This window comes from Triturus cristatus, chromosome 5_2 (genome assembly GCF_964204655.1).
Source record: "Triturus cristatus chromosome 5_2, aTriCri1.1, whole genome shotgun sequence".
NCBI lineage: Eukaryota > Metazoa > Chordata > Amphibia > Caudata > Salamandridae > Triturus > Triturus cristatus.
The window spans coordinates 17,668,721-17,687,257 of record NC_140588.1 but is presented as its reverse complement, the minus strand read 5'-3'; the positions used below and the strand labels follow the sequence as shown (position 1 = coordinate 17,687,257).

The window sequence follows — 18,537 nt, the reverse complement described above, 5'->3', positions numbered from 1 at the left end:
TAGTTGTTACCCTTTAAACATATTGTGTAAAACGCTAGACCTTAATAAACAAGTAACCTTCATAACAATTATAGTGAGTAGACAGAGCAAACAGCAGGGTGCTGCTTGCTAGGTACCCACTACATGTGTGAATTCTTCTTCCCGGTTTGAAAATCGCTAACAGGACAGCTGCTTGTCTTTCCCGTTTAAATCTCTTATAAAATGGAGCCATGATGTCAACACGCTAAGCCGGGGCCTCAATCTTCTCAGAGATGCTGATCGGATTACGGGCTGGGACTTTTGCACCAGTCTCTCTAGCCCACCATTTCTCTGCCCTCCTGCACCTTCAATACTTGCACCGTAACGTCGCTTTACCCTTGGATTGTTTTACTTCCAAAGATGGCATCATGTGAAAACGAGTTTTCGGGACTTTTGTTGTCATGGCGACTGCATCATCTGGCTTGGGTGGACCGCAGAAAGTTTATCTGAATTTGTATACGGTGTGAAAATATTCTCCACTGGTAACATTTCCGCTTGGGCAAAAGGATATACTACTGTTGTCTGTGCGAAAGCGCATCCCTCCTCTTCGGAAATCCCTTTCTCCGGCTGTTTCATCGTCCGGCTGTTCAGGATATCTGCGTTCGGCGCTTCTATTGGACTCCTTACGTTTTGCTTTTGGAAAACAAACAGCAGAGACAGGCGTGTTTTACCCTGAGGCTTTCAGCGGTGGGAGGTGGTGGATCCAGCGAGGGCCAGTCCATGGATGTGCTGCGGCCCTGGGTGCTGATCGCTGAGTCCATGATTCATTGGCTTTGCCCTTCGCGTCCTCTCTTTGGTGGAGGTAGCACATATAGAGCTCAACCCGCTGGAGGGTAGAAGAGGCCCGGGACAGCTTCCTGGAAATGAGCGGTGCTGCCAACAACTCCTTCTGGGGAGCGACCTTTCAGCTTCACTGCCTGAAGAGAACGCGTCCAAGCGGCCAATATAGTGTCAGGAAATGACTCCTAGCGGGAAAAGAAGCCACGTCCTCCTCCGGCTCTCCTATTGAGTGAGGGTGGGGGCGAGAGCACACACATTTCTGGGTTCTGGGACTCTGTGATTCAGCTTACAACCCTTTCCACAAATTCGAAACGTGTTGAAAGCCCTATGATTGTACCCCGTGAAACCTTTAGGGAAAGGAAAGGAGGTGTTTTGCTGCAAACCCTTTGACCCTCCTTGCCCCTGAGAGGAGGAGGAGGCGATTGTCTGATTCTGAAGTTTTAAGAGTGTAAGAGGGTGAGGTATTAGTACTTCCCCTTCCAATTCTAGGTGTTGGTGGCGGCGTTATGTTCTTTATGGAGAGCGAGCTGCGCTGATTTTTGCCTCTGGCAAATTGTTGAAAATAGATCTTTCAAGCTTCCACCCCATTCCAAACCCATTTATCACTACTCACGTGCATTTATTTAGGGATTGGAGAAAAATTGTTAATTTTGCTTTTTTTTTTTTGCTTGTTAGGAGAATTATATGGTGTTTACCACCTTCAATTTTCATTCAGAAACTATGGTTACAGAATGAATTTAGTCCCTCTGGTTAACATCAGAAATGCCACTGAGGAGATGATACCCTCACTTTTGTTATTGGTTAGGGCGAGTTCCTAGACTTCTTTACTTTGTGCAAGCTTGATTGCTAAACACACCAATTTTACACCAACCACTAGAGACAATTTGGGGTTGGTTGGGTTAGTGTGGTTGTTTTGGTGAAAGGACCTCTTTGTACGAGGATTGACAGGGAGCTAGAGGAAGGGATTTACTCATGGTGCTGCTTTCTGGGACCCGAGATGCCACAGCAGTAGTGAGTGGAGGAAGGAATAAGGTTGAAGCCCGTCTTCAAGATGTAGAAGAGGAAGATGAGGTGAGGGAAACAAGTGATCCCACAAGGTCAGGAGTCCTTGCTTGGCGTGGAGCTGGAGACCCCTTACCACAGCTCCTGGCTGCCATTCCTCCTCCACCCGTGTTGCGGCGCCAGTCCCGTAGCTCCAAGGGTCCCAGTGGGAATGCTGAGGATGAGGAGGACTATGAGGAGTACGATGACTTTTCCGACCTTCCAGACACTCGCAGCATCGCTTCTGATGACTCATTTTACCCACCTGATGTGGAACAACCGGCTTTTCGAGGGTCTCCAGGCCTGGATGATGATGATGATGAAGATGAGGATGAGGTGGAATGCGATGAATTTAACGAGGGTAGCTTCCGCAGCTGGGAGAGCGTGGAGAGCCCCGAGCCACTGTCTGTCTTCCGGGCCTGCTGCACCAACAACCCAGTAGTGTTGAAGGCTCTGATCCGCCAGGGGGTGAGCGAGGCTGAGGTGCTGGAGACAGACCAAAACCGCCGGGTAAGAGACACCTGCTAGGGAATCTGGCAGCCTTATGTCAAGAGCAACCCCATTGAGAAAGGGGACTTAAAAATGTACTGTATAAAGTTTGGTTTTAAAGCCAAATTCCTGTAATTAGGGGCAGTGCATTGAGGCAGCATTGATACTGAAATGACTGCAAGATTAACACATATGTGCTCTGGATACTTAACAAGTGCAATCCGTGGTCAAACTACCAGCTTGCAACTGACTAAATAGATGACAAATAATCAAATCCCAGAACACTACTATGGAGATGTGAGGGGTTGTCATCAGAGGATGACATATTAAGTAAACTCTGCCTACAGACAGTGCCCATAATTTCAGGGATTGGTCACCATTTCATCCTTTGCTCTGTACCTGAGAGCCTAATCAAAAAACAACATGCCCCATGTATCTCCCAGGAGTAAGATTACTCTGGGAAGAGTCACTTATTTTCCCGATTTCATCAAATCATAGTCGGTGTTATTAGCATTATTTGGAAATGTATCCAATGAAAGACACACCAAATTACATTTTTTAAAGTATCCAGTGCGTGCAGATAATCTATATTTTACCAAGAATGTCACACATTTTATTTACAATTTATAAAATTATATGTTTCCAGAAATAAGTGCTGACAAAATAGCACATTGAAAATAAAAAATAACACATACTAGAAACCTTTAGAACCATTTAATAACAACAAATAATAATAAGACTCTCGGACTAGAGATAAGCACCTCATACAAATTACAATGATACATCAAAATAAATTGTACAATGGTTGTCCGATGAGTCTGCAAGGGTTGTCCATCGTCATGGCTGGTGTGCTTGCTCAGTACGTCAATGCTTCACAGATGTAAAACATAGCGAATATAAATATATTCAAAGTACCCAATCATCTACATAATAACAAGATTTCTACCAAATCTATTGAAGTCAAATTATTCCAATATGTTAGTACAAATTACAATTTTTTACGATTGTAAGTCAATTCACCAAAATGCCAGAGGTAGCAGAAGTGCCATCACTTTTTCATCATATGACAGACAGTAAGTGACATCACATGACGTTTGATCCGGATGACCTCATGATCAATAAATAAAACAGGAAGTGACATTATTGAAGTAAAACTAACAGGTACAAGAATAATAAAAACACAAAACGACTACTCCAGCTAATTACTGTCTAATATGGTTACAAACTACATATTAGCTAGTGTATGGTCATGATCTGCTAGAAGCAAAGTCTTGATGTGCCATGGCCAAGCTGTCATCTGCACAGATGCAACGATTATATGCTTAACAAAGTCATAGGCAATTAGAGACTAAAATGCACAAGCATGCCCCAAATGCCCACGCGACCCTTAAATAGCCATGCATAAAAGTAATTTGGCCAGCCAAACCCAACATAAACATATCCTGAATTTTAGACTCACAGTATAAGGTGTAGCTGCATATGCCATGTACAGGCTCTAGCATGAGCAGGTCACTCAAGGTCATTAAGAACAAAGTCTCCAGTGAACTTTTTACCTTTGGGTAGCTGGTGCCATTCGCTCAACTGAAGGGAGCTAAGACTACAACTACCAGAGTGCACTTGTTAGTTATATGAAGGCCCAGGACTGGAAACGTGGAGTCCTGCCATCTTGAAATGATTTGGCAAGCCCAAGGCATTTTTTTTTATGTAGAGAGGTGTCATGTAATAAAGGCTAAAAGAAGGAGAAGTACCCAGTCCAATTGTCCCAGGTGCAAAAGGGCAAATGTATGTAAACTAAAGTGCCAGATTCTGGCTAAAACAATGCATTGAAGACACATCTTCAAACTCCTTTTGTTAAGGGGAGCATTCTAAGAAACCGGACACTACAACTTTACATGTAGCACAAATAACTACATAGAGGTGGGAGGAATACCATTTTTACTTCTTGCCCGCTGTACCCATTTTTCACCCCACCCCATTGCTGAGGAAATCATGATTGAAGTTCTACATTGTTCTCACAAATCCATGTTCCACTGGGGTGGATTTTTGCAAAGGCTAGGATATTTCTCTATGTTCACTCTGCACAACAGACGTTCTACTATTTGCATTCCTTACTGAGCTCTGCATACTGTTGCTATACTAGACTGTAAACTCTATGCAGCCCATTACTCAGCCATGCAAAACGGATCCTGTATTCGGGTGCGCAAAATCAGCAGACCCCTTTTTTCTTGAGCATAATCTGCACAGAAAAAGCTGCAGGCCTTCCAGGATTGTGACAACTCTTTTGCCCAATACTGCCCTCCACAACCCTGCCTCAAACATAGATGAACAGCTACAGAAGTGGTTGACTGCAGCCACTGAATCACCTCTCTTCTGTGCCAATGGCTCCTTTAAGCAGGCAGGTACAGCACCAGCAGCAGGCATCACTGTACCTCCATAGAACACCTCAGACCATCCTGAGGTTATGATTAACTCCATTTACAGAAACTCAAGTAGCACATCCCTCACCCACGGCTTTATGCCTTTTAGTTACTCCCCTGCTCCCCACAAGGCGCTGTGGCCTGAGAGTCATATATCTGTTTCAGGGTTACAGCATTTGAAGTGCAACTTGGCTCCTTTTTTGTATATTGAGTTTCACAGAGGCCTGGATTGTGCAGTGAGTTACTGCAATGAATTATCATAATTTACACAGTTAAATAGAAGAAGAAACGTAAATGGCTGCACTGATTCTAACACATTTTTTATATAATGCTTCCCCACGCAGATTATTTTGCTCTATTAGAAACACAAATCTCTAAACATGGCCAGCCACGTTTATAATTCTCTAAGGTCTGAGCATGACAGACTGTGTCAAATGTTGCACATAATACCCAGTGTAACAACCCAAGGGAGCCTGGTCATGCTGGGGGCACGAGGGGGCTATGGAAGTGAGATAATAGGTAATCAGATATATTGTAGCATTTCCAAGTTCACGCGACTATACGGTATCCAGCCCAGCCACGGGCAGTTTCGTTTTAAAAGAGCTAAAAGGAAAATGACAACAGGATCCACTTTTATTCACTGCGTTTGTGACTGCAGGGGCCAGGGTCACGGGGGCAGCGCCAGGGGTTACAAGGGAAAAGCCAAGGGGTCGCAGTTACAACCCCTGGTGACACCAAATTGACCTCTATGCCTTTACTTAATCAAACATCTTAAAATGACCAGAACACATTGTAATCAAGTCAAGCAGTCCCTAAGAAGAGAGAAAGTTTTAATTAAAGCCCCGATATTGTAGCACAAGCTTTCTTCAAAGGTCTTGATTCCGTACCATCAATTGCATCAAATTATGGACTGACTTGAGGGATCTGGGGTTACCAAGTGACCTGTTGCAACTTATTGTTTGACTCCACCAAGACAACTATGCCCAAGTCAGGAGATGCACAGGTGGAAATCTCACTAAAAATATAAGTGTATCAAAGGGGATCTGTCAAGATTGTGTTACTGGATTCAAGCAAGCCTGGATGAAGACGGCTGAAATGCCAGAAACCGGTCCAAGGAAGCTTGTTTCCGGTCCAGGGAAGACATGGCTTGGCAGTTCGGGCTGGACTGTTTCCATGAGGCACAGGGTCAGACTGATTTGCATATGGCCATGTCTGTACTGGGGTGGCAGAGTGGGCTAAAAACAGTGATGGATTAAACCCAGATCAGTTGACTGGGGGTGAGTGCTTGCAATGTTCAACACTCCGTCCATCATTTCCTTTAGTTTAAGATTGTGTTTTGGCCTCAACTTTGTTTACTTTATACATGAATGGGCTAATCAGTGCATTGTTTATTGTCGGGGTGATCCCCCTAAACTAGCAGGCAGCCTAATCCCTTCTCTCCTCTTTACAGACAATACGTTGAGAATTTCCAAAACCCCAACGGGCATGCAGAACGTTTTAAATAGGTTTGCAAGAGACTGTAATGAATTCGATTTTGATATGAACTGCTCCAAGACTGAGTTTATGGCTTTTAATCCTCATTTATTTTTTAAAGGGAAGTTGCGGCTGGGCTTTCATATTTGTTGACCGGGTCAAGAATTTGGACTATCCTGGGGTCAGATTAACTAGCAATTTTACATTGCCTGCTTAGATACAAAAAAGTAGCCTAGTGCTCCAGCATGCAGATACCGCAATAGTTAAGAAATTAAATCGATCTGTCTTTCTCCCAATTTCTCCTGCAATAGAAATGTATTGTTCCAGAGGGTAAGGCGCTGCTCTTTATGGTTCTGAATTGCAGGCTTTGGAAAAGACGAAGAGCCTTGTGGTGGTGGAAAATAAATTGATAAGATCACTTGTAAATCTTCCAATAATTACGTCCCTGTTCCCGGTCTGGTTAGACCTTGGGCTATAGAGCATTACATATATCACTGCATTAAAGGTTTTAGTGTTTTGTGTAAGACCTTGGACTAGGAACACACAGATCCCAGTCAAGAAAGCAGTAGCTGAATTACAAAACCTTGACAAACGAGCTGGGCGAGTGGTGTGGTTTAGGGAGGTCTAGCAGTGTCTGGTTAAATCGGAGATTGGGGAATTGAGGGAGGATTCAAAAATTATAAGAAGTGTTACCCCTTTGAAAAAACTAATTTTGGAATTATATTCAGGTACTATATTTTAATACTGCAGTTCCCGACACTTTAACTGACAGGTTTTTGAATTTTAAATATTGCTTCCGGTTAGAAATTTTTCATGGATGAACTAGAACCCCCACATGCACGTGCATTTTATTTACAATTCAGGTTTGGATTTTGCCTTTCAAGGTTATCAAAAGTAAATGGAAGAATGCTATGGTAACCCTGCTGTGTCCCATGTGTAACCTTAGCACTGAATCCTTAGAACACTTTATATTTATCTGCCCCTGTTACGCACAAATCAGAAAAAGGTGAAGAATTCCGGCATGTCGACTTTTGTCATTACATGATCAGCAGAAGTTCTACGTGTGTTTAGATCTGTCACCACCAAATGGTTAGTGTGTACACTAACGAGATATTTGCTTTATGCTTGGCGTGTCAGGATTAAGATCTTATCCACCAAATAAGTTATATGGTTGTGATATGAGGGTGCTTTGAAGTGGTTTGTCTTCTTTCTGTCTCTCTAAATCAAGAATGACATTAGAAATTGATCCTAATATAACTGGATGACTTAACTTAATGGCTTAATGGCTTACCTGCCTTGTGATTAAAAGTGGTTAATTTTTAGCTATTTTAGCATTGTTCAGTATGATAGGTTTTATTGCTTCTGTAATCACGATGTTTTTAAGATGCTATTTGTATAATATTGTTGTAATATTCTTATGGAATTGGTGTTTTTATGCGAATCGAATTGATGCTACTCAAATCTTCTCCTGCTTGCACCCTCAGTAACGCTAGCCTAGTCAAGAAGAAATGCCAGCAGGCTACTCTCTTTGGGTAGCTACACTTTCACAACTCTCACACAACTCACCACATAGGAAATTTTCCAGACTCAGCGACTTTGCAGAATACTTTTCCTCAAGGATCAACATTATTAGAAACACCCTCAGCCTCCTCTCCACAGTCATACACTCAACTCTAATCTGCGTTATTCAACTCTGCCCCTATCTGTCCCTCAGAACCATTCTGTACTCTCCTATCAACCAAGATACTCTGTGTGTCTACCAGCATGTTCTACCCACAAACCTAAAACCACTTGCTTTCCCCTTCCACAGTTGTAATCTGCCTCAGCTCGCTTCTCGCGTTCCCTCCTCTTGAGCCTTTTCCTAGGATATTTACAGTATGCTGTTATTTAGCCCCTTTTTTTTTTAAAGAGACCGTGGTCCCTGAAAAAGTGAGGAATGAGTTCAATGAATATAGCCCCAGTCAGTGCTATATTTGCGCCAGTATCCCACCGGATACAGGCAATTTTAATATGCAAATTAAATCATATTCAGAACATAAAAATGTGAGTCAAATTACAGTGGGATACAAGCCTGTATCCATAGACCCATGTTAAACAGACAAACAAAAGTAAAAGAGCTCAGGCAATAATGCAGTTATTTCAAATAGAGACATACATAAAGTGTGAAACAACGAATGCAAGAAAGCAACCTTTACACAATATTTAAATACAAGAATCAATGTGTATAAGGTTGCATATTGTGTCGACGGCGTTTCGATCCTTCTCAAGGAGATATGGGATCATCATCAGGACTATTGAATAAGGTGCCTGAGAGACATTGTGCCAAATATCTCAAGTGATTGTACGATGTAGATATTAAAATCCTGAAGCGGGAGCCGCGTCTGTGAAAAGTGAATTGCGGCCGGTAGAGAGGTGCCTTTGTTGCATGATACAGGGAAGAGAGGCAGCCTAATTGTGGGAGTGAAATCACGGGATGCTTGGCAATAATCAGTGATCGAGTCACAGGTGCATTAGCCTGAATTATCTCTTCATGTGGCGTGAGAGTGAGCGGCTTCCTCCAGGGGGGGTCAGAGTAATCTGATGCGGTCAGACTTACTCTGACCCCCCCTGGAGGAAGCCGCTCACTCTCACGCCACATGAAGAGATAATTCAGGCTAATGCACCTGTGACTCGATCACTGATTATTGCCAAGCATCCCGTGATTTCACTCCCACAATTAGGCTGCCTCTCTTCCCTGTATCATGCAACAAAGGCACCTCTCTACCGGCCGTAATTCACTTTTCACAGACGCGGCTCCCGCTTCAGGATTTTAATATCTACATCGTACAATCACTTGAGATATTTGGCACAATGTCTCTCAGGCACCTTATTCAATAGTCCTGATGATGAGCCTATATCTCCTTGAGAAGGATCGAAACGCCGTCGACACATTATGCAACCTTATACACATTGATTCTTGTATTTAAATATTGTGTAAAGGTTGCTTTCTTGCATTCGTTGTTTCACACTTTATGTATTTCTCTATTTGAAACAACTGCATAATTGCCTGAGCTCTTTTACTTTTGTTTGTCTGTTTAACGTGGGTCTATGGATACAGGCTTGTATCACACTGTTATTTGACTCGCATTTTTATGTTCTGAATTTGATTTAATTTGCATATTAAAATTGCCTTTATCCGGCTGGATACTGGCGCAAATATAGCACTGACTGGGGCTATATTCATCGAACTCATTCCTCACTTTTTCAGGGACAACTGTCTCTTGTTAAAAATGAGTTCCCAAGGTCCCTGACCGATTACAATTGGGCTCCCTTCTTTTGTATACATACGTTATTTAGCCCCTGACAAAAAACTCAGAGCCTCACTGCTCTTGCCGGTCTGACTACTGTCCAATGTTGCAAATTCCCTTTTTCCTTAGAAACACAGGAGCCAATAGTGTTAAATTGGCTAATAACCAAAATATCTTCCCACAATATGCTTAACCAACTAGAACGTGATGTTCACCAACTAAGGTCTGAGGAAACTACCATTACACATGTATCCATGTTTTCACTTCCAAATCACAACCACCTCTCTAGCCCCATTGTCCTTGCAGTCTTTGCATGGGATGCCACTATTCCAGGTTTACGGCCATTACCTCAATCCGTATTTCAGCCATGGCTTTTTAGTGGCTTTATTATTATCTTTGAAGTTATTGTAATAATAATGACTTGCTTTAGTACAGGGCTAAATACTGCACTTTTCCCGTTAATAAGCGTTTTAAGAACAAATCGTGTTCTAACATAATTTATGGTAGTCAGGTTACTAACTTTTTGAAGGATGGAGTGCCGATGATGTTAGCCAGCGTTCTGACTCTTGACCTATGCAAACCACACCTGTCAGTAGTGAACATTCAATTCACTGAGCCATTCTACCGGCATATGTAGTTCATTTTTATCGTTGGTTGGTTGGTTGGTGTTTCTGATTGCTCAGTCCTGGGTCCCCTTTAGTTTGTGCTCTACAACGCCCACTTGGCCTCCTCCTTGGGATTCTTCTAAGTGTACACAGATGACACACAGGCATTCTCCTTTCTTTCCAGACAGCCCACCTTTAAGCACAAATTCCACATCGAGCCATTTATCTTTTCCACTTCCTCAGCCACCATGTTGTGAGTGGTAAAAATCAGAAAATCATTGTTGTCGACCACTTCCAGACCACAAAATCACGAACGAACACTCTAGTGACGAGTAAACTGGATTGCTGCAAGAGCTTGAGTGTGGAAGTCTCACAGCACTCCATATGTCTCACACTCTTCACTAGGTCAACCAAAGTCTTCACAGTAAGCAGCAGCTACAAGTACTCCGCTGTATGGTTTCAGTCCACAAAACTAACTGGATTGTTCCTATGGACTGCCCTCCTTGGATAGCTGTGAGCCACCTCCAGCCACCCTTACCCTTCAAACACCCATCCTCTAAACCTTGAAAGCACAGATACTGACTACCCCTGTCCTTGCTTGAATCATGATCATTGGATATCCAGACCTCTAATGACACCCTTTGACCTGCAAGTGTAAATGTACATCAAGTGAACATGCGTTAAATGTACTCTATGGCCCTGTGTAATGTCTCCAAGCTCTCACAACACACATTGTTACCAGTCCTATATATACAGTGGGCTTTAGTTCCACACAACGGAGTATCTTCGCTCACATTATGCTCTTGGCTGGGTGGTCCATTATTCCGCCACCTAGAGAATGCTTGCTTTACAGTGCTTGAGGGACTGTTCTACACCTTAAAACGTCATTGAATCATGATGCATTTAATTCTTTCTGTCATATAATGGTTGCATATAGACAGCATTACTTGGTTTATTTTTGCTGCAGCATGCTTTTTTAATGTTGTAGTCAGGACTTACCTACTGGAACGCACCTTTCACACATTGATGAACAAGCACATCAAAGACAATATATTTGGCTTTAATGTGCCATGGCAGGCATGCACAAACGCAATTTGCTTACAGTTACACTTTAAAACCACACCAAATGGCTTTGCTAACATTTCTTTTATGTAACCTCCCACATGACAATTGCACTTTTCTCATGTGAGAATCGGTAAGGGTAATGAAATGGATTATATAGTGGCATGTTTTATTGTTAAGTACAGTGCTGAATAAGGGGAGGTAGCCACATATGTGGATGTTCTAAAGGAATTGGCCACATTACAAGGCATGTGATAGATTGCATGCCATTACAACGCAGTCATTACAACGACCGCAATGTTCCATCGCATACCATTACAATGCAAGTCGTTAAAACGACTTGCTATAAGGGGCATGCTGGACTTTGGAATAGTATAATTTACTATTCCAACTCCAGTCTGTACAACAGAAGGGATGGTGTTGGATTTTAAATCCAACACTTTCTACCCCCTACAGCAAATAGTTGTAACGACTTGCGTTGTAATCATTTGTGATGTAACAATGCGGACATTGTAACAACCGTGTTGTAATGGCATGCGATGTAAACGATGATTCCTGTTCTAAAGTACAGGTTCAGGTATGGTGGTCGAAATGTTGAAAGAAGGCACTATAAAGACTGCTGTTGACTGAAAAAACAAAACTGTCTCTGAATCACTCTCGTGACATTGGGCAAGTTGACAGTTATGCAGGAAATTCGGATTTCCACTCTGAAATGGCAGTACTTAGTAAACCTGATCATCTTTGTGGCTCGAAATTTGCTGAAAATACATGGGGGATACTTTGTGTTACTTATGTAATCCAACCCTAAATTGGTTACAAAGCCTCCGCTTTTAAAGTTCAGAAATTCAAAGAAAATATGTAGTTTGTGTCTCATCAAAGCTGTGTTTGAAACTCTTGAAATGGGAGATGCAATCATTTTACACCAGTATATTATTATGATATTTAGATTTATAAGTTTCTCACAACAACATGCACTGACTCTTTGTGCTAAAATGTTTGGCTTTGATATTTTCCAGTTAATAAATTTATTTATATCACTGAACCTTTTTTCTTTTCTTTTCCTGTGCCCCCTATGTAGGAGTGGGCGGAATTTGCAGAATCGCGCTACGCAAAGTTCCGCGAAATGGTAAAAAATCTCTGCGATCACGCAGAAATTCTGTGAACACGCGCAATAGCTTGTTTGTGATGCTTTTTTCCTGTTCACGATCGCTGTTTGCGTGCTCGGGGGGAAATATCTCGCAAACACGCATTTTGAGAACGCGAACAAGCAAAAAATTCCACGAAGCCCCGGAATGCAGCATTTTGGGCTATTCCGCATTCTCCGCGGAATGCGAAATTACCCAAGTTTCACGAGCGGAACGGAATTTACCACCCAGGCCTACCCCTATGTCTGAGCCACTTTTTATTACTCTTATTACTCTAGCTTCTGTTGCTGCATAGCAGTTGCACCACAAGTTTCAGAATAAAACACAGGGCACTGAAAGATTCATGTTGCCTGCCTGGGTTTACATGCGTTTGAGCAGTAAAGTCCAGCATGCCTGTGTTAGGTGCCGGCTGACCTATGAGAAAAATGGTACTACCAGATGCGCTGATTAGCCCTGGCCTCTTGATATACCTCCCTAAAAAAATCGCTGTCCAGAGATTTTAATTTTTGATTTTGATTTTGTATCATTAAAGAAGTAATTTAGGTTGGGTCGTCATTGCTAATCTGGGCCAAATTTTTCTGGACGACATTTTTAAAAATGGCGTATGTGTTGCAGTGTTGATGTAATATTTCAGTAACCATGAGAGCTATTACTTAAGTTTGGTGTCAAAACATAGGTTTTGGGGGTTAAGTAGTCTTATAGAGACAGAAAATAACTCCTCAGAGCGACCCTTCTGCCATTTTCCAAAATAGCGGCTCTATACAGCTGAGTTTTAGAAATCATATTGGTAGTTTATTTTAGTATTGTTTTTGTTTCAAGTTTTCTGTTGCAGAGGATCTTTACCTCTTGACAGAGTGTTTTTACCTACCAAATCTAAGGACTCCTTCAACAAAGAAAAATGTGTCATATGCCAAACAAATGAGAAAGAAAAGCTAACATCAACTGCTGCTGTACAGAAGATAGTTCAAGATGTTGCAGAAATACGCCAAGAGGAAGTTCACCTAAGATTGAAACTGATGAGAGAAGAGAATTAAATATTTTATCATTGTAACAAGTGCTACAAATCGTATACAATGGAAAAAAGCCTAGAAAAAATGAATAAAAAAATAGCAGAAACCAGTGAATCTCAACAAGAATCCGAGTCTTCTGAGGAAGCGACGACAAACAATCCCAATGCCAATCCACTTAGATCGATGGCTACCCCTCGTCCACCTGCAACAACTGATCAGAAAGCAGAAGATCTTCAATGTGTTATCTGTGGTTTAGCCAGAACATGGGCCAAAGGGATTGACGAAAGAACAAAGTACAGAGTATGTGAGTCTCACAGGGCAAATATGTTTTATCTGCAACTAGTTTCTTCCTAGATGAAGTTTTCAGCCGAGTAGCTGATCTAAACAGCTAGGTGAATGTATTTGCAGCAGATTTGTATGCCCACCCGAACTGCAAGCATGCATACATTTGAAAATATGAATGTAAAATGAGCTCCAAGCAGCAACATAATCACCAGCCTTCAGTTAAGTTTACACTCATTGAAAAAGCAAAATTAAGTTTTATAGCCCCTCTTGAGTGCTGGCAATGGGTTCAAACTCAGTGAGATCAGAGAAATAATGGGCAACATTGATGAAACCTTATTGATCTATAATGATGAAATTAAGGTTTTTCAGGTGAGATTATGCAACGGCAAAATTAGTTTTTTTCAGTTAAACAAAAAGAATGAGCCACTTATGGTGTTCTCAGCGGATTTGACTCCTGAAGTGCTTGCTGCCAAAATAAGATCACAGGATGCAGCAAAATCAGCAGGAACAATTTTAAGAAACATCCTGAAAGATTTAGATTTTGGACTTAATGACAACTTTTGTGATGTCCCAGAGGTCTGCAAATCATGGGAGTCCACAAGAAGGCCTCATGTTGCCTTAGCATTTTTACATCATTCTTTAAAATCAGGAAAGCAAAACTATTACAAACTAAAGTTCTTGAGTTTGAAACAGAAGCCGACAACATTGATGATGGCTTTGAAGTTATAAGTGAAGAAGTGGAGACAATCCCATGAATCAACAGGATTATTCTGTGAAAATGTACTGCCGTTTCCAAATCATGTTTTATGAATTACATCACGACAAAAAGAAAACTCCCCTACACATGTTGGCTGCTTACGCAATCTATAACAAGTGCAAATGTAGAGAGCTAATCACTTCAAATAATAGGATTGGTGTATCAAAAAGTTAGAATGACACAGTACGGAGCAGGTACTTGTTAGCAGCTCATGCTGTAAAATCTTGTGAGTCAGACAGCACACCACTTCCAAGTCACTTTACCAGCAAAGGATTTACAATTGCTGCTCTCGATAATTTTGAAGACAGCTCTTCTTTGTCTGGAACGTCAGCACACATGATACTGCCATGGTGCTTTTGAAAGACTGTACCAATGATGTACTGCTGGAAAACAAGTTGTGTAATTTGTAGGCTTAAACAAACGAAGCTGCAAACTTATAACCCAACTGCCTTGCCAACTACAAGCCATCAACACGTCCCCGTCTACCAGAAAGTTTCAAAGTGGCTGGGGACATGGATCTTCTTCTACCTGATGCTGCGGTCCGCAAAGCTGAATTAACTGAATTTATCATATTGCTTATTCGGTGCAGACTGAAGGATGAAGAAAAGCCTGGGCTGGAATTCATGCTCTTATCTCCCAGAAAACAGTCCCACTGAAGAAGGTTAGTTTTTTACCAGTAATACCATCTACAGTCACAAACTATGCAACAGTATACACATCTCTAAAACATTTCCAAAATGTGCATGCTCAGCTTGAAGAGCAGCCTATCCTGCGAATGTTCTGCGATGAAGGTGTCTTCCGTATTTTAGCTGACATTTTTCTGAGCAATCCAGTAGAATTTGATGATCTTCATCCAATGATGGGTGTTTTCTACGGGGGGTGTGGCTAGCCAGCCGACATGGCGGATGCGGGTCCGTAAAGCTTGAGCCGTTAATCCTCCAACTCCGGTAATTTCTCCTGAAAACCCTGACATCCTCGTACCTGCAAGCCGAAATCTGGTGGCGGAACCGATCCTGCATCTAGCGAGCTGTGCCCCGAGCCTTTTGATCCACCGGCGCCGCGGCAGCGGCATTGAAGGCCACGCGGCCTTGCCAGCTGTAGGCTTGCGCGCGAGTCCCCATACTGTAAGATGTCCGCCAGCGCTTGTACGAAGTAATCAACGGTGGTGGAGGACCCTGGCCCCAGTAGTAACTGAGTGGGCTGCGAGGGGGAGACACCACGGTCAGCGGTGAGCATCGGCCCACGCGGGCCCCCATCCCTGGAGTCTGGATCGCAGCGGTGTGTGGTCCGTGGATTCGGCTGGCTGGAGGACTGTTTTACATGTGGAGCGAAGGCTCAGAAGCTGGAGGTGAGGGGGACAGACACTCGCGCCACCATTGGGTGAAACCGGGCGGCGCTGCACCCGGCGGGGCCCCCACCTGCTCACACAGCCCCTCCGGAGATGACACGGCTCGGAAACCTGGGGCCTATCGGCAGTGGTGGTTGGCTGAGGCCGTGCCTGACCGAACTTTGACACGTGGCACCAGCGGGGCTCGGCGCTGCAGAGTAACAAAATGCCACGCATTGGATACCTCCTGGAGCCTTGAAGGTATAGTCCCTGGTAAGTCGATGGGGCCCCTCACGCGATGTTGAGGCTGAGGAGAGTGTGCGGCCCAGACGTGGCGGGATTGCGGAGGGCGGGCGCAACCAGCAGGGATACCTGGAGAGACCTGAGCGGAGGTAGGCTGCCCCGTGCCAGACTGTAGCGCCAGCAGAAGCAGCACCTGGCGAGAGAAGAGGGGAGTCAAGTCCAAGGAGCGTGACCTGGGGGCCTCCGCTGGGACAGCCCTGCTGCTGTCCAGCACCCATACCACCCACAGTGGTCACGTACGTACCGGCTGGTGCCTGGATGTGTGGCACCCCAGTGCTGCACCCTAGAAGCGGATGACAGCGCGGGGTGGTGCGGGCGGGAGGCCTATGTGTACACTGCACCCAGGAGGACGTTGACCGGCGATCGCTACTGGTTCAGTGGTGGCCTCCACAGAGTACAATCGGAGGGTGCGGAGGTCGTCCTGGGCGAGCGCAGAAGATAACAAAACCTGCTGTCTGCGCACCTGAGGTTCAGCCACTGGAGAGGTAAACACCCACGCGGGCGGCCATCCCTGGGGACTTGCGCGCCGTCTGCACTGGCATGTAGCTGCGCGGCCTGACAGCCTCACTCCTTGGCTTAGCAACTGCCGTGATCCGCCGCCTCTCCACCGCTGGCCAACTTGAGATGGAGCCCATACACGGTCCTCACAGGCTGATACCCGAGCCCTGACCACAAACAACAGGGAGAGGTCGTCACGCTCTGCCCCGCCGGACCATAACCCACCCGCAGCTGCCACGGGAGCGGCCTCCCCTGTCAGCCATCTCTCTACTGACACACCACAACCGCTGGTGAACACCTGCGAATGCCCACGGCGCAGCAGCTTGTAATGGGCCGAATGAGAGCCAAGATGCAGCAGGGGCCATTACGCGGGAATTCCCTGGATCCTATGAATCTGAGTACTGGAGGAGCTGCAGAACCTACGACCACGGCCCTAGCAGCCAAAATGGACTCTGGTATTGCAGCAGTGGAAAAGATAGGCGATGCGCTGGAACACGCCAGAACCTCCCTGGAAACCAGGATAGACAAGGTCACTTCAGACTTCACCCTCCTCCATACTGACCATCGTAAGCTGTCCGAAAAAGTCACAGCGCAAGGCCAAACAATTAAGGAGCTCCAGCCTGTCACGCAAAGTCATGCTGCTGCGCTGCAAGACCTAATGGATCGTGTTCACGATCTGGACGACAGAGCAGATGATGCGGAGGGCCGCTCCCGCTGCAACAACGTCCGCGTGGTGGGCCTGCCGGAAGGAGAGGAAGGAAGGCACCCGGAGCAATTCACGGAATGTTGGCTACGCGATCTCCTGCCTCAGGGAATACTGTCACAGCAGTTTGTGGTCGAGAGAGCCCACCGCATCCCGGCGCAGAAACCCCAACCGGGAGCCAGACCACGGCCGTTCATCTTCAAGCTGCTCAACTATAGAGACCGTGATGCTGTCCTCCGTGAAACACGCAAGATGGACAACCTTAAAGTAGACGGCAACTCAGTTATGCTCTTTCCTGATTATACAGCTCGAGTACAGAGGCGTAGGAGCAACTACACAACGGTGAAACGACAGCTCCGTGCCTTAGAACTACCTTACTCATTGTTGTTTCCAGCCCGACTGCGTGTTGTCACTAAGGAGAGGACCCGCTTCTTCGACTCACCAGAAGAGGCGTGGGACTGGCTTGAGGAGTCGGGAATGTGGTCGGGCGTGAGACCTTCGAACTCAGAAGGAGACACCTCAGCAGACAGGAGAACCCGGCGATGTCGGTGGTGGGGGACAATGAAGAACGCCCAGCCCGGGACAAACGCCCGAGCCCGGAAAACATGCGAAGGGAAAGAATTGAAGCCCTAGAAGCAGTCTCCACCCTCGGCTCCTCACACACCCAAGAACGTCCGGACTCCCACGTGTGCACCACCCTGGTACCCAGCGGCTCCTCCTCGCCATCCACAAAAGTATCGGAAGATCTCGGATTACCAGTGGTGACTCCGCAAACTGCGGATGACATTATCTGAATTGTCTTTGTCGCGCTAGCCTTCAGCATGGACAGCTCACGCAAGTAGATCACTGTCTGTTAACTCTGTGTTTTGGCTGTAGTTAAGTGTAGGGATCGGCCTACTGCATGAGCTGCAATGCCCAGTTTACATGGTGGCAGAGTAGCCATAGCCCACCCGCCACCGGTCAGGTTCCATACATTGCCCCATGGAGACAGGGGGAGGGGTGAACGTGAGGGGAAGCATACTCGCCTGGCTCACCAGCCCGACTCACAGTCTGTTGGTAGCATGTGGCGACACCGGTGCTCACACGGGTGACACATTACACGTGCAGGAGCAAGGGGGGACGGCCGTAATATGACACCGCTAGTGTGCGCACCCCCATAGGCACCCCACTGACCTAGATCACGCTACTTCACAGTTACAGAGGTTTGGACGGACACCGCACAATGTCCGCCCCAGATGTTACACCGTTCTTAGTTCACCAGTTATGTTTTTTGTCGCAGCTCACCGACATGACACTGCCTGTCCTTGTTCCCCACGCCACCTGGGCCTGCCCTGGTC

General features: G+C 45.0%; 1 protein-coding gene across 1 annotated transcript in view; it reads left to right on the top strand.

The window, feature by feature from the left end:
* The first annotated feature begins 323 nt into the window (after window positions 1–323).
* The window catches only part of ANKRD33B (ankyrin repeat domain 33B), a 278,497-nt gene continuing 260,283 nt past the window's right edge, over window positions 324–18,537 (top strand). The window contains exon 1 of the mRNA XM_085606769.1: window positions 324–2,349. Within this exon, the coding sequence (XP_085462895.1) occupies window positions 1,771–2,349 (579 nt within the window). The 5' untranslated portion in view covers window positions 324–1,770. The remainder of the gene's footprint in view (window positions 2,350–18,537) is intronic.